General features: G+C 43.8%; 1 protein-coding gene across 2 annotated transcripts in view; it reads right to left on the bottom strand.

Annotated features, from left to right (window-relative positions):
* LOC119659531 (zwei Ig domain protein zig-8-like) overlaps positions 1-21,053 on the bottom strand; it is a 44,061-nt gene that overhangs the window by 11,067 nt on the left and 11,941 nt on the right. Inside the window, exons 2-4 of one of the 2 annotated variants that reach the window (XM_038067668.1) lie at positions 20,709-20,798; positions 13,091-13,614; positions 469-703 (exon numbers count right to left, since the gene is read on the bottom strand). In XM_038067668.1, coding sequence (XP_037923596.1) covers positions 469-703; positions 13,091-13,614; positions 20,709-20,760 — 811 coding nt within the window. In that variant the 5' untranslated portion in view covers positions 20,761-20,798. The remainder of the gene's footprint in view (positions 1-468; positions 704-13,090; positions 13,615-20,708; positions 20,799-21,053) is intronic. The other variant, XM_038067670.1, reaches the window with a different exon arrangement.

Below are 21,053 nucleotides of genomic sequence, written 5' to 3'. Positions count from 1 at the left end.
CCTTTTTAACTCCCCTTAGGTGCCCGCGGTCTTTCCGACCGATGGCCGCAAATAAGCCTAGTTCCGTCCAAGGGGCACGAGCATCACTTATTCCAAACAGGGCTGTGAAGGAGGTACTTGGTAACACTCCGCCATACAGGTCTCCTCCCTTCTGAATTTTTAATTTCATTCTTCGAAAATACTGTTGGTTTCCTAGAGGATCTCCATCTTTCTACCGCCGGTGGCAAGTCACTGGCACTACCGCATACGTGCGAGGCAGAGGAATTGTTGAATCATTTCTACAAAAATCCACTAAAATGACTAGTTGTATAAGGACTACATATTTGTTCCTGCATAATAGTTTCAACCAAGCAATATAAATGACCCCCAGAACTAAATTACTACCTAAATTATTATATACAGTACTAAAGCACTTTCTAATTGAAGAGTACACATGCCCAAATTTAATTTTAATTGGATAGTACTTACCAACAACATGTAAGCGCACCCGTGCACTAGTTTTCGGTTCAGTTGACACTTGACATTCATACCAGCCTGCGTCACGTAATTGTACATATTTAATTTGCAGGGACCACTTCTCCGAGCTGGAGGATACTATAGATTGAAAACGTTGATCAGCTATGAATGTCGTCTGGTCCACTGTCAATATGTGACCATCTCGTACTCGAATCCATGATACCGGCTTCTTCACTAGCTGCTTCACCTAAATAGCACGAAAGGGAAGAACAGGAACTTTACATATTTGGATATTGCAAATTAATGTTATTTCGTTGGAATATTCCTAGCTCTGTAATTACAAAGTAGTCTAGTAAATTTGTGCAAAGTAGTTCGGAGCTCTTTGCATAGCTCGTTTATTAAAATTGAATTCCTAGTGCTCAAAGGCTAATTAAATAAACTTTCAATTTCTCTTTGCAATAAATAAATATACTCATGAGTATATGCAATACTTTATTGAAGTGGGAGGAGATTTGCTGCTCGGTAAAAGAGGGAAAGAGTAGAAACTATTAAAGTGTAGAAGGAACCAGGACTATGTAAGTTTCAACAAAGCAAACCCTCAAAAGTTAACATTTATTGCCAATGATAAAGGGCTATGTCGCCATTCTTCTACCTGCCTCACGTGTCTTCTCGGCCAACTATCATCATCATCAATCCAGTTTAGGCCTGCCTTAATAAGGAACTTTAGACAGCCCGGTTTTGCGCCGAGGTTCACCAATTCGATATCGCTTAAAGTCGTCTGGCGTCCTGACCTACGGCGTCACTCCATCTCAGGCAGGGTCTACCTCGTCTTCTTGTTCTATCATAGATATTGCCCTTATAGAATATTAGATGATGATAATAGATGATGGAACTGATGTCCATATTCCAACAGTCTTTCCACCGCTTGCTGCAGAGAGAAAATCTGATATGTTGCTGATTTGCCTGTAGTCAAGCCTCTTCGGTATGGCCCAATGATATTTTGGGAGTATGGGGCTATCCGGCCTAGCAAGATAGAAGAGAATATCTTATGGTACTCAGTAACGTGATACCTCAATAATCGCTGCACTGCGTGATATCTCCCTTTTTATGTATGAGACAGATAATACCTCGTTGCCAGTCGCGAAGTATTGGTTCGACTTATGATTTTTAAGCCGATGAATTGCACCGACTGTTTCTTCTATATTTGGTGGTGGCAGTATTTGTCCGTCATCTTCAGTTGACAGACCTATTAAAATCAGCATGATTTTGGTATCATATCTTGGAAAGGCTTCGAGGGTTCGTTCTACTGCCTCGTAGAAGGTATTCTCCTCCGACTCTGCAGTCCCGTCTGTAGGGGCGTAAACATTAATGAGGCTTCTGTTTCTAAATTTGTCTCACAAGCGCTGAGTTCTTGGTCGTTCGCTTATGTTTTCAAAGTCGATAACAGCAGGTTTCTTTTTTTGACTGACTAAGAAACCTACTCCGAGCACATGGTTTACTGGATGGCCCCTATAATATATAGTGTAGCGACTCTTCTCCAGGAAACCCTTCCCTGTCCAACGCATCTGCTACAGTGCTGTTACATCAGCCGTATATTGGAACAAGGTATCGGCTAGCTGCTTGGCAGTCCATCTCTGTACAGGCAGCGCACATTCCGTGAGAAAATCCGCAAATCGTTATTCCTTTTTCCCGGGTTTGTCATTGTGTTATCGGTCCTGTCTAAGGCTCCTGTTGTGGTTTCGTAACAAGTTGTTTTCCATGTAAGGTTGTCAGCTCTTCCCTACCCCCAACCTGGAGGACCACTTGGTACAATTTTTCCCATTTTTAGGCGCTGTAGACTTGCCAACTATGGTTTGTTAATTGTTTCTTGTGTACTTTCCCTATGCTTCAAGTTGATCTTCTTGTTGCCACCTTCTCCTCTCTGACTTTCCTCTTCCGACAATTCAAACTTTTTCATTCTCAGTTGGCCTGATCTCCTGCTCGCCCAATCTTTTCCCTACTTTTCTCCTCTTTCATGAATGACAAATTAATATCATCAAAACTTCTTGGACTGCACTTTTAATCTTGTTCATTCGAACCCCGCGAAGCTTTACCTTTTCATATCTTTCTGTATATCCCCGAATATCAAAATGGATGCTTTGTATTCAGCCCTTGAATTCGAAACAGAGCTTTGTGGGCCCAATCACAACCCTGTTTAAAAACTAACTAAGTTCAATACCTTCCCCTTTCCAGAATCATGCTATCGCTTATGTTGAGCCGCTTTAAATCATACACAAAAAGAATCCCCGCCTTTTCTCAATTTTCATAGGCCTTCTACAATTGTTAGCCTCTGTTTCGTCTTCCCCGAACGCTGCATTCTTGCAGTTCAATTTACAAACTTTGAATGACCGAAAAAAAAACGTTCATCCCACTGGCGGACAGATTGACAGATATTATATGCGGATTCACTTGAGTGAAGGTCCCTTAGGATGTGTAACGGGTCAAATCGACCCAGGCAAACAAGCTAAACTTGCTGGATGGCAGCAATTCCGGTTTATTTCCGAACAAAGTCGACTCACAACTCACGGTAGGTAGTCCCAGATAACCACCAGCCCGTCTGGTGGTGAACTAATGGCGACGGAACATAACATGAACTTATAATTTGGCAAACAATTCAGAATAGATTGCACATTAGCTAACAGGTATGGTATTCTGTTACCTTACTATACCAGAGATATCTCGTGAAAACGGCGATTTTAATCTTGGCAAGGTTGTAAGTACGTTCAAAGCTATGACACAAAAGTGAGCAGTCCAGGTTCAGTCAAGATGGACTGCTGACTAGCGCCTTATCCCGGGTGTCAACCCAAACTGCCATACAATTTTTGCATTTTTGCGTTGGGTTTCTTCTCAAAACAGTTGAATCTCGCTCAAGTTAATTACAGCGCCTTAGTTTGTGAATTAACAGCCGCGTATCTAACACCAAGTACTTCCATTTCTCCCTTGCAAACAGGCTTTTCACCTTGTTCGCGGACCGTAACCCTTTGACTTTGCCTCTACATTAGCATCCCCTTGCTACTTTCGACACTTAACTCCCACCAGCCAATTTACATCGGATATTCAACATGTACCAGAGTCGGAGATCAACATCCCATCCCAAATTGATTCTGCGACAATCTCTGTGGCCTAGAATAATGGAGCAGTTCTTCAGAGCTTCGGACGCCAAATATAACTTCAACGAGTTCCCTATCTTTCACTCACCGTCCTCTATTTGCTTCGAGACATCCGAAAAGGGATCCCGCCCATTGTATTCTGCTTGGTGCACGATATTGTACACCCCGAGAGGCTCGTTTCCAGCAAGTATTTCTGACCGTCCATGAATAGGGACGCGAACTCTTGGGCCAGAGGCTGCAACAAATGCCAAAAGAGCAAGTTCATTACACATTCTGGGAAGGAAGTACAAATATTCCCTAAGTCAACAAAGCGCTTCCATACCATATATGTCGATATTACAGGCCCTTTGCGCTGCTGGTCTTATATACGGGATAACCTTCGACACCTCAGGCCCCCAGATCCACGACAAGAGAGACAGACTTGGAGCAACCAGATTGTTGCGCTTTCTACGGGAGGCCCTTGTTAAATTGAAGCCGGCCATCTCTTCACGTGCTACGAGCGGTTCGCACTCCTAGGGAGCCTGAAGTTTGAATCCATGTTCTGGTGAGCATTAATACCATAGCAACCATAAGAAGGCCCTATAAGGTGGGAAGTAGCCCTTTAGTTTGGGCATCGGAAGAAGCACAAGGCGGCCTCTTTGGACAGGCTACAGCAAATTCTTTCAGGAGAGAGACACTGAGAGAAAACGTTTTGATGTCGTAGCATCATCACGAGTTCTCTCTCGAAAACCCTTGATTTTAATTGTGGGTAAACTGCTGAAGTGGAGAGATTCCTGACAACCGCTTCATAGTCCACAGGCGTGCGCAATGAGTACGCCTGTCGGATGCGTATCATTTTCGAAGCGTATAGTTTAAGTAAGAGGTTCTCTCTAAAAGATTATCTTGTATTTTCGAGCTTCATTATTCGTTTTGTATAAGGTTCTTCAATTTCGGGCAAAGAACAGTAAGTGAGTACCATAATTCCTTGATTCCAGGATAAACCAAGAAGGGATTTTTAACAGAATTCCTCAATACGTTAAAATACTATTACTAAATTTAAGTGAGAATATGTCGGGCGGGATAGACCTAAATGTGAAATGGGGGCAACCTTGGGATTTTTTTCAAGTTTGGCAGCTCAGTAGTTTAACCCGTTTTCTTACCCCGGCAAAGGTTGAATTTTCAACCCCATCCCCATAGAGGATGAAGAGTTTACATAGGGGAAGAGGAAAGTCCCCCTCTTTAGATCCAATGAAACCCCTCCCCATCCCGGCCTAAATCTTTATAGGTCATCTTTAAAGGTACCCAACCCCCCTTAGTCCCGTTAAAAAATTGTGATAGACATCCCTCTTAAAAAGTGATGGTGTTGGAGCAGGGACTATTTTCAAGTCAAAATAGTTAGGTTTAACCTCGACTACCATTCCTGAAGAGGGAATGGAGGTTATGAAGGAAGAAGGGGAGATTTTCTCTCTTAACCCTTTTGGAAATTCGAGCGGTAAACCCTTTTTTAACAAATTTCGCACTTCAAATTGGAGATGTTTTGGTGTCATCATGATAAAGTTTTATTTATCCGCGACACCCTTGGAGAGGTAGGGGATAAAGCGGGTATGCAGGAGGAAGAAGAGGTCCCTTCACTCTAACATTGTTGAAGAGTAGTGGCGATCATTCCATGGAAATGTTATGGGTCCGAAAAGGGGCTATTTTCGTATCATTAATAAATTTATTGGTGGGGCAATCATCGTCGCGAAGCCTATGGGGATTATAGACGGAGCTGCACCCTGCCCTTTCACTCTCCCCACCAGTGCGATTGCGGGGAAAGGATTTTGCGGACAGAAAGGAACTTTTCCTTCCTTTTTCAGACCCGATGAAAATTCTTGGCGGTAACCGACCCTTAAAAAGTTATGGACTCAGTGAAAGGGAGAAGAGGCGGAGTATATGTAGAAGAAAGTGGAATCTCCATGCTTTCCAATCCCGGTAAAAATCAATCAAAAATTAATGGTGTCGCAAATGGGCAGGATCTTGACATCATCATGGTTAAGTTGGATTTGCCAGTCTCACCCTCAGGGGGGGGGGGGGTAAACGTAAAATACTGCGTCTTGTGAAAATATTTCCGAATGATAGGTAAAATTTACCAGAGGATATGTAAAAAGTGAATTTTCCAGCCTAATTGATATGAAATAAAGTAAAAAAACCGCCGAAATCAATCAGATGATTTTCAAAATATGCTACTTTAAAACCAAAGTTACTCCCCCATTTTGAAATTATTCAAATGAAAAACGACGCTTCATTCGGTGCAGCCACTGAACCTTTTAATTTTTGCACTGCCAGATGGTTCGTTTCCTCCGTAAATTCCAGCTGAATAGATATATATCCCAGCACACATACAAGAAACGTGTTCGTTTCCTGCTAATTTCATTCTGTGTTATACAAAAACTTTCCCGGACACCTTTTGAATTGGTTTTTAACGCAAAAATTTTCATATAACGAATGCCCCTTTGAGATGGTCTTAATTTTACGGCTGTCTGAATTCTGCTATTTATTTTCTTTTCTGTCTTTGCTGTCGACGTTGACGTCGTCGTCGCAGTTAAGCTGTGACACATTCTCCTTTGCCAGTTGTCCTTTTGAGATCATTTCATTTCAAGCTAAATAGAACGGCAACGGGGTTGGGGTATCTATATACATAGTAAGCTCGTCTATGATACTTTGGGATACTTCCACAGAGCAACTCATATTAAAGAAAGTGTGGCGAAGTCATTATTCGAGGAGCCTTCACCCACATCCCAAATGTATCTTTTATGGTATTAGATACAAAATGGGCATTAGGACAATACGCGCGATGAAGAAAGAAGCGAAAACACATCAGAGCATGCTGCCGAGCGCATTATGAAAATAGCGAAAAAATTTGCAATTCGGGATGCTTTAATGGAGCTCCGGGTGCTTTTCCATGTATTTTCCATCTTAAAGTCATGAAATACCATTAAATTGTATCATTTCGAAGCTAAGAGAAACACTTTCAGACGTCATAATGGATCCTGTGCTACGAAGTAGTGTGGGGTAGCGGTGGCGTAGCGGTAGTGGTGAATAATAATGTAATTTCTGGTGTAGTCTAAATAGACGATAGTTAAGTCCGAACCACTTTAGATAAAATGTTATTTTATCATTCATGCTAAACAATGGCAAGTTGGTTCTCCAGTGAATTGTTCAAATATAAGCACCACAGCTAGAGTCTGTGTGAAATAAATTTCAGGGACGAAAGTAATTTCAATTATTCTATATGAGCTTGAGTGCAATTTTGTGTATTTTAAAGGTGCTTTCTGCTTTATTATGGATGTCGACTCATGTAAGCTAGCGAAATATCAAATGGTTTTCATTAGCTTTGTTTCAGTTCAGTATATATAACACATTGTAAAATAAATCATCAAACAAATCATCGGAGTACACGGACCTGATACCATCTCGAAGTTGGTCAGCGCATAAGCCTGCCACTGGTACGCACTACGATCGCATGACGGAAGTGGCAGGCGACAATGGCATTGCGAGTTACGCTTTGTAGTGGAATCCACCCTCACAAAATGGCTGACGAGTGGGTCGCCCCAAGGACACTTGGCGTAGATCAGTAGAGGAGGAGTGCAACCGTCTCGAGAAATCGTGGGGGGTGCTGAAGGGCATTTCAGGTAACCGCGAACGAAGACACGTAGATGTGGTTGACGCGCTTTACTCACCAAGGAGTGAACAGCAACCATATATATGTTATTTACAAAGCATGCTAGTCCCATGCCCAGATGAAGTCGCAGGGTTTGAGGCAATGCACTTTGTACTATCCTCAATGAAACAAAAATAAAAAGGCTGAGTTCAGGGAAGGAGATAAATAAAGTCTAGTTGGAGTTATTTCGGCGGTCAAAGGGTAGTATAGGTCCCAGGGCGAAACGTGGATTGGTACCCAAGATGGAGTATAAAACATGGGAAATGCTTGCTGCACCAACACCAACAGCTCTACTACCAAACACTATCCCTTCCACAAGGTAATCGTTTGGAATTCTTTCTCCATAAAAAACTGCATACGGAGAAGAATGAAGGCGAGTCTCCCGCGCCTAAAAACGGGACAAAACGTACCAACTGGTCCTCCAGGTTGATGGCTGGGTAGGGCTGCCAACCCTATACGGAAAATCAAAGTTACGAAGCCCCGGGAGGAGCCTCGGACTGGATGGATTTCATAGCCACAAATCCGGCAACGACAATGGAACAACGGTTTGCGCATTTTCTCATGCACTCCCTGTACACACAAAATGCTACTGAATAGCTAGCCGATACTCTGGCCCAATATAAGGCTGATGTACCAGCGTTGCAAGAGATGCGCTGGACAGGGACCGGTTTCCTGGAGAAGAGCCGTTACACCATATATTATAGTGGCCATCCAGTAAAACATGCCTTATGAGAAGGTTTCTTAGTCAGCCGGAAAATGAAACCTGATGTTACCAGCTTTGAAAATAGAAGCGAACGACTGTGCACTCTGCGTTTGCGAGGCAAATTTAGAAACAGAAGCCTGATAAATGTACACGTCCTACAGACGAGGCTGAAGAATCGGAGAAGGATACCTTCTACGAGGCAGTTGAGCGGACCTTGAAACCTGTCCCAAGTATGATATCAAAATTATACTTGGGGATTTTAACAGCCAAGTAAGGACGGAGCCCGTATTCAAGCGATACGCCGGCTCCCACTGTTTACATAGGGACACCAATGATAACGGACTGCGGATTATTCAGTTAGCATTATCGTACGAAATGGTTGTTGGAAGTACCTGGTTTGCGCGGAAAGCGGTCCACAAAAATATGAGAGTCTCTCCAGCCGGGACCACTTTCAATCAAACTGACCACGTGTTTATCGAATGCCGGCACCTCTCAGCCTTGATGAATGTAAGAACATATAGATTGGCTAATATGGACTCGAACAATTATTTTGTTGGCATAGTACTCCGAGCTCGAATCGCAACACCACCTACAATGCCCTCTGACAACCAGGTGACAGTGAATACTGAAACCATTCACAACACAGCTCTCCGCAACACCTATAAGATGGAAATGGATCCCGCAATATTCGCAGCTAACAGATGCCTTGGAGATGTAGCATCAACAAACGATCTTCACCTTAAAAACGTTATTATTGAAACAACCGCAAACATACTTGGTCCCAGCAGCAAGAAAAGTCGGAACGGCTGGTTTGACAATGTATGTAAGCTAACAACGGAACGGAAAAATCCCGCATACCGAGTAATGTAGCATTCTCAAAGAACGCGGGCACGCGCAGAGACCTACCAAGAACTCCGTCGAGCGGACAAGCGATTTCACAGACGAAAAAAGGAAGCCTGGAGATCCAACAAATATGTGAATTATAAAAGTACAGGGAGCAACCGCACCAGGACCAGAAGTTTTTCCAACATGTCAACAGAATGAAGCCCTATACACTTCGATGCTCATCCTGCCGAGACAAAGGGAAATTTGATTACCGACAGAATGGGCATATTGGCGGTGGATTGAGCATTTTGATGAACTGCTCAACAACCAAAATATCGGTGAGTTGGATATCCCGCCAGCTGAAGACGACGGACACATGCTACCGCCAGCAAGCATAGAAGAAAGAGTCCGTGCAATACATTGGCTTAAACATCATAAGTCGCCAGGAGACAATGGAATTACAGCCGAATTAGTTAAATATGGAGGCTACCAATTACACCAAGTGGTTCATCAACTGATGCTCAAAGTATGGGACAGGGAATCAATGCCTGACAACTGGCAACGGGCATTATCTGTCTCATACATAAAAAGGGGGATATTACGCAGTGCAGCAATTGTAGAGGTATCGCGTTGCAGAGTACCATCTATAAGATATTTTCCGCTATCTTGCTAGTCCGAATAGTCCCATACGCTCAGGATATTATTGGCCCAAACCAAAGAGGCTTCGCTCCAGGCAAATCAGCAACAGATCAGATTTTCTCTGTGCGGCAAGCGATGGAAAAACTTTTTTCATTGATTTTAAGGCCAACTATGATAGCATAGTCAGGGTAAAACTGTACACGGCCATGAGAGAATTCGGTATCCCAACGAAATTGATAAGACTGACTAGGCTGACCCTGGTCAATGTGCGAGGCCAGATGAAAGCAGCAGGATCACACTCGAGAGTCTAAAACAACGGGATGTCCTATCATGCGTCGTCTTCAACCTGGCCCTGAAGAAAGTGATTCACGACGCCGATGCAAATGCGAGAGACACCATCACCACCCTTCAAATCTACCCAACTTTTGGCTTCCGCTGACGATATTGACATCATGGAAAGAACAACCCAAGATGTACAGTCTACCTTCATCCAGATCGAGCAGGTGACGATTGGCGTGAGATCTGGGGCTATACGTTGATAAAGGTAAAACAAATTACATGGTGACAACGTCAGCACCAAAACGAAAACCGAAAGAAAGGACAACATCAAAGCGAACTGGCCATACGAAAACAATGAACATAGGAGACTACAACTTTGAGAGCGTTGAAAATTTCTCCTGTCTAGTGTCGAAAATCCCAACCACTAACAGCTACGATAATGAAATCCACGCACGGTTGTTGGTAGCCAACAAAGCCTATTTCAGCTTACAAAAACTGTTCGGCTCGAAACGTCTCACCATAGGGTTGACCCCTCTTACTCTACAAGACTATGATCTTGCCAGTCCTTATGTATTCCTCGGAGACCTGGGTTCTTAGCAAAAAAAATTGCAAAATCTTTGCCGCGTTCGAGAGATGAATCTTCCCAAGAATTTGCTGCGCACACTGGGGCTCGGGGTGGCATTCAGTCTTCGGAACAGAACTGGAAAGAGCTAGGGCGTGGTTAACATGTTTCGCATCGTACACATAAACATATACTGTGCAACCGACCACGAGTCGCCAGCGCAGTTTGCTGCGGAGATCACGGCAGATCTAGTGCTCATCAGTAAACAGTGCCGTGTGTGGTTCGGGACCGCATAAGCTGATTAGGGTTCTTACCCAAGGAAGAGGAGATGGCTTTGACTGGATTCGGTGTTGAGGATAACGTTTTTTAGCGTCTATCTGACCCTGAATGAGACGATCCCTTACTTTCAACGCAGGCTTGATGTTCTCAAGGGCGCTATAGCGACACAGAAGCTGGGTCCTGATCGGAGAGGACTTCTCCGTCAGATCTCGTGAATGGGATGCGTCTTACCCAGACTCCAGGGGGCAATGTATTATCAAAATGGCAGCGGAAATAGAACTTATAGTTTTTAACACCGGATTCAGTCCAACGCTTCGGCGTTTAAACTACAAAGGAAGCATTCCTAACGTAACCTTTGCGTCGGAATCACTGGTGTCACTGTTAGACAGGCGGTGAGTTTTGGAAGATTTCTCGGCAAGCGGCTAGTACATCGCCTTCGAAGAGGTTGAGACAACATCTCGGTGTGCGCCAGCTCGGTGCTCTTTCTGTGCGTGGAAGGAAGGTGGACGGGGGAAATTGCAGAGCTCTCGACAACAACGTCTTGACGACTGCGAGGAGCCATAAGTCAAAATCACAGAGTATAGATCAGCCAAAAGGGGAATCCGGAGTGCAATAAACGGGAGCAAAGCCCGCTGTTAGGCTGTCATACGGAAGGTCGCCGTTCAAATCTGACTGGTATCAATTAGATTTGTATTGTGATTTGACGGCGAATACCAGTCGACTCAGCTGTGAACGAGTACCTGAGTCAAATCAGGGTAATAACCTCGGGCGAGCGCAATGCTGACCACATTACCTCCTAACAAACTTGAAGGCCCCGATCCAATTGTATTGTTGCGCCAACGATTGTTATTATTATTCCCTGCACACCCGGTACGGGATGATGATGGCAGCGCGAAGGGTGCCAAGGAGTGCCCACTCTTCTCTTGAGCGTTCTGACTGGCCATAATTTATTCGCTAAGCATACATTCAAAATAGGAGTTCTATTCTGTAATGGCACGCAGAGTTGCTTCTCTTATTGGTAGTAAAACATAAAGGCGTTTATTTAGACATGCATGTCGTTTAACTTTATCTAAGTTATAATAATAATAATCGTTGGCGCAACAATCCATATTGGATCAGGGCCTTGAAGTGTGTTAGAGCACTTCATTCAAGACCGTAACGGTACACTAGGAGGCAATGTGGTCAGCATTGCGCTCGCCCGAGATTATTACCCTGATTTGACTCAGGTACTCATTCACAGCTGAGTCGACTGGTATCCGACGTCAAATCACGATGCAAATTCCACTGCCTCCAGTGAGATTTGAACCGCGACCTTCCGTATGACAGCCTAGTGCTCTAACCACTGAGCTATCCGGACAGTTGGTCGTAAGTAGGTCGATATAAATTCGAAGATATGCCCTAAGTGTCCAATTGACGTTTTTTTTTTGGGAGTAGGGTAGGTGAATGCGTTTACGCACAGAGTGTTGGACTCCCGCAACAGCACGCTGGCGGACTACCAACTAAACACCTCGCTGTCATCAGAGAACTAGCCTGGAACCGTTTGACACATTACTTCGGGCTAGCCCTCCCGCTCTCCCGGCTTTGGGAGCCTTCAAGTCAGGGAATTCCCTTTACCAACGGGAGGGGAGGGGAGGAAGGGAGTTGTTGTGTCCAATTGACGTTAACGTGACTTACCTGATCCGCAGCCATACTTAAGGAAAGGGGATCAAATTAACTTATATGTTTCAGTCGCTAGTAACCAATAATAGCTGTGCATTCTTAATGGTTATTAACATTAAGATACAAGCGCACTTTGCCCTCCTTATGTATCTCATCGTAAACGGCTTTTCACTGGAGGATACACTGTAAAATATGGCTTCATTGGCGTGTGTTCTTGGCTATTGACGACGTGCGTCCTCCAGCTTGTTCGTTTCAACCCCTCAATTGATTTGTTGGGTTGTGTTGGGACATTGAGACTTTATTTTGTTTTTTTACTAAAAGTTCTTCAACGTAAGCCAGTTCTGATAATATACTCAGCAAAGAGTTATAACGGAAATTTTCCTGCGATTACGAGAATTTAATCAGTACATTTCATCTATTGGTTAAAAAGGAGGCAACCTAATTAAAGATACATAAGATCCAGGCAATATTGAGCTTGAAGAAAGATAATTCAGACAGCTGGTTAGCAACCCACGCTCGAAGATTATATAGAAAGCATCATATAACATATATCTTTCCACTTTCAGATTAAAGTGGTCACTGTCCAGGTCGCTGGATATAATGCAATTTAGAACCTGATAGAATAGATTGTTTCCAATTAGTTGTCTCCGAGGTACATGTGTACATACATGCCGATTATTTGAACCGGGTCAGTACTTGGATGCGAATATTGTTTACACAGATTGCATGTACGTGATTTGCTCCCGAACATAACCAAATATATGACTACCATTAACATAATAAACTACGAGGAAATTGCATTTGTCCGGACATACTGAACAAAACCGAACACTAATTCTAGACAACGCATATTAACTTACATTACAAGGCAAGTAAGCATGTGTCCCCGACTGGCTGGTAACATTCAGATAAGCCTCCCCGGGCGCACCTGACATCGGGGATTCTGTTGTTGTCCTTGCATAGTCTTCTCTGGCGTCAATTGTTGGCAAGACTTTGAACGTTATCACGCGTGGAATTGTTGGCCGCTGTGTCGCTGGAGGGGTGCTGGACGGTTGAGTTGGCGACAGCGAAGGGATTGGCATTCCTGCATGTGACATCGATGCCCAAGCTATTGATGAAGCGCTGATTATTCCTGTTATTGGTGTTGCTACTGATGTTGATATGCTTCCAGGAAGCGCCGTGATAGCCATAGATCTTCCTGTAACCGCCCTGTGGGGATACAATGACGTCGGTGACGGTGATGATGACGATACTAAGTTAGTTGTTGGCGTCGGTGACAGTGCTGTTGCTGTTGTTCCTTTTCTGCTTGAATTCCTGATAAATGTCCTTTCAGTGCCTTGAATTATTGACGACAATGAAGTCTCAATTTCGTTTATGGTTGAACCTGAAAGACATATAACAGTTTGTTGATGCCTCCGAACTTGACATCTTGTTCAAAGATAAATATTTGGGGATGGTGCAAGTGCGAGTGGCGTCGATGGACGGTACTTTATCCCTTGTGAAGGGAACATTACAACTAATTAGTTCGTGGTCACATATTGAATTAGTTGAGGTCAGGTACATGTCATAGAGTTAATTGGTGATGGTGTGCTAGACAATTTATTGTGAATGACTCCTGACAAGAAGATATGTAGTATGACATTCACTTGAACAATTCATTTTCATAAACTTTCGTAGAAGTTGATGGCTGCTGGTTTTGATTTACTGGAAAACTAGATAGGCATTTGTAGGAAGATTTTCATACTAAATTTCATAGCAATTATGCCAAATGGGATGTCTGTCAATAAATAAAATGGTATATTAATGAAGGTACTTGGCTGCGACACCATATTTCCTGATTGATTGCAAAGTTTCAGAAGCTACGCCAGTTGTTATCTGGGTCATGATAAAAGGTGGCATATATAGTCAACCAATTAAAAAGTTGGACAGTTACGACAATACACTTTGAAGTCAAATATCTCAAAGGCCCTATGATATATTTTAATAAATTATTGAAAGAAAAATAACATTTATTATATGTATTTTTTAGGGGTCAAGCAGTGCACTGCAGGATAGACTGATGCGGAACATAGCTCCCTGAGGCCAACCTATCTTTCTCTAAGAATGAGCTGTCTCTCCTCTGGGAAGATGTGTGCCTTTTCAGGGGCCAAGCCTCTCGTCTACCAAGATCGTTAGTGAGTGGTGATAGCCACACCCTGTACGAGGTGACCCTACTATTAACAAAACGCTACGGATATAGATTGGGGAGTCGAAAAACACCTCCCCCAATCCAAGGTGTCATTCGAACCGTGCCCATTGGATAGTTTGCAGTCGGGGGAAACTGACTGTATTCGAATGGAGCCTCACTGATACCTGGTCGCCTAAGTGAGTAAATTAGACCTTACCGTGCTACGGGGGGGGGGGTTAGGCACGGCGGACCTCTTAACCCCCATACTCTTGGGAATCAAATGAGTACAAAACAAGAAAAGAAAACGAAAACCCAACAAGCGGGGTCCCGTACCGCACCAAAACTGGTTAATCAGGCGGAGGCACGTCTCCGAATTACTGAGAGCCAGGTGATAACACCCAAGAAGAGACGAGAGCCGGGCTCCACGGGAACAAGTCGCAAAGCTGACGAAGTATTGCGAGGAGAGGGCGTTACCACTTCTTCTAGGCTGCGATGCTAACGCTCACCACGAAGTGTGGGGATGCAGCGACACTAATCGTAGAGGTGGGTACCTTCTTGAATTTATTCTTAGCAATAAGTTAGAAATATACAATGTCGGAAACACTCCAACATTTGTGACCAGCACCAGAGAGGAGGTACTAGATATAACTCTAGGAAATACCCTAAGGAACGGAATGGTCAGGAATTGGAGGGTGTCGGATGAACCCTCAATGTCTGATCATAGGATACTCAGATTCGACACTGAGGGTAACTCCGAAATAAAAAGAATAATAAGGAATCCCAAGAGAACGGATTGGAAATCCTACACAACGCACTTGAGCAACAACATTGCCTACCTTCAAGGGGGCGGTGACATCAGGAGCGAACTGGAATTAGAAACGGTGGTGGAAACCCCCAACACAATCGTCATTGACGCATATGAGGCCAGCTGTCCAGCCAAGACAGTCAAGTCATCAAGGGATGTACCATGGTGGAACAAGAACCTAGCCAGAATGAGAACAGAGGTACGAAAACTCTTTAACGGGACAAAACAAACCGGGGACTGGCGGAGGTACAAAAATGCACTGACAACGTATAGTAACGCGATCGGGGAAGCGAAACGGAACAGCTTTAGGGAATTTTGTGAAGCGATTGAACAGATCATAGAAGCAACCAGGCTTTACAGCGCTGTAGGCAAGGACGGGGGAATATCCTCTGGCTGCTTGAAAAATGAAGATGGGACATTTACCGAGAATGAGGAGGACAGGGTACACCTGCTTGTCAGAACTCATTTCCCGGGGTCCTACCCCTCGGTGGCAGGCGACAACAATCTGCCTGACACCCCAACAACGAATAAAAGGAGAAGGAAGGAGAGCTGGAAACTAGCAAAAGAGATATGCTCAGAAGCTAGGCTAAGATAGGCAGTGCATTTTCGGCATTTTCCCAGCACTTATCCAGAGAGGCCTAGGAATTATCTTAGAGTCTCTTCTGAGGGTGATAAGGGGGAGCATAGCACTGGGTTACATACCAAGGGCATGGAGACGGGCAAAAGTGGTATTTATTCCGAAAGCGGGTAAAAAGGATCCTTTTCATCCTAAATCTTTCAGACCAATCTGCCTAACATCGTTTGTACTCAAAACGGTGGAGAAGGTCATAGACAACTACATTAGAACCCACGTTCTAAAGCGTAATCCCCTATATCACTGTCAACACGCTTACCGGGCAGGACGGTCAACTGAAACTGCTCTGTATCACCTGACAGAGGTACTACGGGACGCCATAGAAACAAAAGAAATTGCACTGGGCGCGTTTTTGGATATCGAAGGAGCATTCGACACAGATACAGGATGCCCTGAGCCGCAAAGGAGTGGGAAACACCCTGGCACTCTCGATGGGCAAAATGCTAGAAAGCAGACAAAGAGAGGTACAAACAGGTACAAATTCTATTATCATGAACACCACTCAAGGCTGTCCACAGGGTGGGGTACTATCGCCCCTGATGTGGAGTATGGTAGTGGAGGAACTCCTGGACGTGTTAACAAATACTGAAATACAAGTCCAGGGTTATGCGGACGACATTGTTTTAATCTGTAGGGGCAAATATGAAGATACCCTATGTGATAGAATCCAAACTGGATTTAGTGTTACTAGTGCCTGATGCAGGAAGTTTGGACTGCGGATCAACCCAACCAGAACCACCATAGTACCATTCACTAGGAGGCGTAAGCTGGATCACCTGAAAGCCATAACATTACATGATATGGAAGTGAAACGAGAAACAGAGGTCAAATATTTGGGAATCACGCTAGACCAAAAATTACTTTGGAAGACACATGTCGCAAAGCCACGAGGGCTCTGATGACTTGCAGATCCATAGCAGGAAAAAAAGGGGTTGCAGCCCGAAGATACTACTTTGGATATATACAGCAATAGTAAGGCCAATAATTACCTATGGAGCAGTAATCTGGGCAGAAAACACCAAACTCAGCACACAAGCCAGGGAATTACATAAGCTCCAAAGGACAGCTTGCGTGTGTATCAGTGGGGCAATGAGAACATGCCCAACGGCATCGCTGGAGGTCCTTCTCGGATTAACCCCTCTCCATCTGCACATACAGATGCAAGCAAGGAGATCAATATTCAGGATGGCCGGTAGTATGAGTGAGGCGGGGAGCTGCCTAAATCGAAGCAAGATTGATATCCTTTCTAGGCGGTATCCCGAATTACTGATACCGAGGGACAACATGACAACGAGGTTTCACTTCGATAAGAAATTTGAAACACGTTGGAGTAACAAGGCAAACTGGGAGAGCATGGCTGCGACATGCGGCTTAAACCAGCAACTGATTACTGGTACACTGACGGATCCCTCACAGCAGAGGGAGCGGGTGCCGGTGTCATTGGTCCAAGGAAAATGTACTTTGAGCCAATGGGCAGGTACACTAGCATATTCCAAGCGGAAATATACGCCATAGACAAATGTACCTCCTTTAATCTGCAAAGGAACTACAGGGGGCAGAACATAGCTATTCTCACCGATAGCCAAGCAGCGATCAAGGCACTTAGGTCCAACCAGGTGAACTCTACACTGATATGGGAATGCCTTGAGAGACTGAATATACTCGGCTCGTCCAACAAGGTCTGGATACTTTGGGTTCCAGGCCATGGAAGCGGATGAACTAGCCAAGAAGGGAGCGGGGACGCTTTTACACGGGCCAGAACCCTTCTGTGGAATCGGAAACCATTTCATGGCTATGAATCTAAGAAATGAAGAGGAACGGTTGAGGGAACTATATTGGGCGAGCCTACCAGGGATGGAGCAGTCCAGGGTGCTTATTGGGGGATACGAACCTATGCGCACAAAGGATTGCTTAGACCTCACCAAAAAGAATCTCCGAATCATAGTGGGAATTCTCACTGGTCATTGTCGGCTGATCTATCACTTAGGGAAGCTAGGGATATCTACGGACACTGCCTGCAGGTTTTGTGAGGAGTATGACGAAACCTTTATACACGTCCTGGGACAGTGTCCGGCACTTGTGCAAAGTAGGTCGAGACATCTGGGAGAACACTTAATACCAGATGCAAAGCTGAAACATCTGGAAGTGGGGAACATACTTAAAGTTCCTAACGGTTACAGGCCTGCTTGAGATACTATGACCAATAGATACACTATAACCAGTAGAAGGGGCACAATAGTTCTTCAAGGACGCGGTGCGACTTTCCCTTAACAGAATAATAATAATAATGTATTTTTTACCGTTTTTTATTAGTGTTATTTTTAACAGAAAAATATTGATAAAACAAACAAATTAGCGTTTCGCACATCCAGAAAAAAAATTTTACAAGAAAAAAAAATTTGTTTATATCAACAATTGGGTAAATTAGTATTTGGTGTGGGTACCATTAACTTTTAAAACTACGAGAAGTCTTCTTTTCATCCACCCTACAAGTTTTTCGGTGACTTCCGCAGGAATAGAGATCCGAATATTCTTTATTTGATATTCTAAATCCTTTCTGTTCCCTATCTCCCTTTTTCACAGCTCCTTTTCGACGTGTGCCCATAAATGTTCTATCGGATTTAAATCCGGGCTCTGAGGTGGATAAGAAAGGGTCTTTTGGACATAGTAAACCAGCCATTCCTTAACAACCATAGTTGGGTGTTTTGGTTTGTTGTCATGAACTAACATGATATCTAATGGCGGCCCCAACATCGTCTTAGAATATTAATCCATCCATTAATCCATTAGATGCCATAGCACCCTACTCCATGATGCTGTCACCGCCGTGCTGAACTGCTGGTAAAATGCTATCGTCTTCTAAAGCAGTGCCTACTCTTCTCCACACCAATTGCGGGTCATCGGAACCCAAAATGTTAAATTTAGACTCGTCTCAAAAAATAACCGTTTGCCAAAACTCCTTGCCTATGAACGAATTCTTGAGCATATTCATTTCTGTAAACACAAAACCTTATTAAAATCGGTTTACTCTCTGTCTGTTTATCCGTCCTTTTTTTTTGAGGTGGTGTAAATTTTCAAAAGACACTGGCCTGGACACGCCAGCGTGTAGGATTCTCACCCACTAAAACCACCCCCGACTCCCCCCAAGCCCCGTGCAACCACCGTGCGGTATTAAATCACTGGGCGGAGTAAGCTCATTTTAGCTTGGTCCCCTTCCCTCTCTACGCGGTCTAGTCTCTTCTGCCTTTCTCAGTTTGTTCTGGATAGATACGACCAAGGAGTTGATTGCATAACAGTCTTCCTGACGTGCTAACATTCTTCGCACCAGATATTCCGGTATGAGCGCCTCTCTTAGAGTCTTCTCTAGGTTCTTCCTTTCCTCCACAAACCTTGGACAGTGGAATAATACATGCTCTGGGTCCTCTGGGACTCCATCGCACTTTGGACAATCGGGTGAGATAACGACGAAATCTATAAGCGATACCATGACCGTCCGGTTGTGGATAAAATCCGGCTCAGTAGGTTACGGTGGGCGGGTCACTTAATCCGTATGGATGAGTATGCTCCAGCCCGGAAAGTCTATAAGGGCAATATCTATGGTAGAAAAAGAAGACGAGGCAGAACCTGCCTAAGATGGAGCGATGGCGTAGGCCAGGATGCAGACAGCTTTTAGGGATATCGAATTGGTGGACCTCGGCGCAAAACCGGGATGTCTGGAGTTCCTTATTAAGGCAGGCCTAGACCGGATACCGGTTGTTGCGTCGCTGAAGATGATGATGAAAAGTTGATCCTCCTCAAAGTCGACCGATGAGGCCTTCGAAGAGGGCTGATTGCCAGTACAACCGGTCTTTTCCCTTGGGCCGTTATCTCTAAAAGTTTATCTATTGCTATTTTATTTGAGTTCCCACTCAGTTTTACAGCCGGGCTTAGGCTTCGATGGACTTCGCCATGACTGTTTTTCGACGCTAAGTACTTTTCATCGTTTGGGTTACTCAGTATTTGCATAGTAGATAATGTTGGATTCACTTACTACAGTGTGAATGGAGAATGGGCAAGTGGGATGAAGAAGAACACGCAAAATGGGAGAGTTCCCTTGCGATATTCATAGCTGGCCCGGTAGGTCATATTACTATCTGCAAAGCATGGCACGCCCTTCGCTGCATTCAGCTCTGCCCTTGTAACCCATCTGTGGATTAATCTAGTAAACCAGACCATACTAGAGTATCTCTTACATGAGATCAAAGTAGTGTATGAAGAATGCAAACCAAAATCCTTCTGAATAACACGATATGTATAACCATACAAACTGCATCAGTACTTTAGAACCCTCTCCGTTTATAAAACCAACCTACTGAAAAGTAGAAACCGAAAACAGTTGGCTTATGTCGTTGCAAAAAAGTTACATTCAACAATAACTCATTAAAATCAATTTACCAGCAAACTTAAGTTTTCCACTGGACTGCTAAATAACGACTTGAACAAAAAGGATATCAACGAAAAGAATAAACTGTTGTAGATACTTAAAATGCTGCCAAGCATTGTTCCGAATACTTCTGTCATAAATCCCCGAGATAAAAAAAATTCAACATAAACACATACAACAGATAAGCGCATAGCACCACTTTCTTTTTCTTAGAAGGTGGCTGTAATGGCAACCATGCAGTCTTCAAGGATATTCACGAACGCTTCCAGGAAAGTACCAGCTCCAGTAAAAAAGTACAAAAGAATGAAAGTACACGAGCGTCGGGGATAGCATCAGTAACAACACCACGATCGTTACACCGCACAAAAGGATAGCGACAGAAGGAACACTGGAGGGTGGAGGAAGCTAAGGATTGCAATAAATTGTTTTTAGATGTTATATCTACTTACCCGAAACATATACCAAAATAATAAATACCGGCAGATATACAAAGGATAGCATATCTCTGGGAAAAAGCTTAATGCATCGACTTCCTGTTCCTGTTCGTTGTGTAGAGAAAAATTGAGGATTTATAGTCAATTTAATATAATGAAGTAGGTGAGTTTTAAAATAAGAAGCAAGGACTGATGCGAACTCAATTGTAAATAAAAGTTGCGGTATGTATTTTTAAACGGTACATGGCGTGCAGACATGATAAAAGTTACGAAAATTCACTATGCGGACTTCATCTTATATTTATTACTTAGAAACTTCTAAATAAATAGCCCTACTAATATTACAACGATAAAACAAAA

Source organism: Hermetia illucens, chromosome 6, assembly GCF_905115235.1.
Source record: "Hermetia illucens chromosome 6, iHerIll2.2.curated.20191125, whole genome shotgun sequence".
Taxonomy (NCBI): Eukaryota; Metazoa; Arthropoda; class Insecta; order Diptera; family Stratiomyidae; genus Hermetia; species Hermetia illucens.
This window is presented reverse-complemented; position numbering and strand designations above follow the sequence as displayed.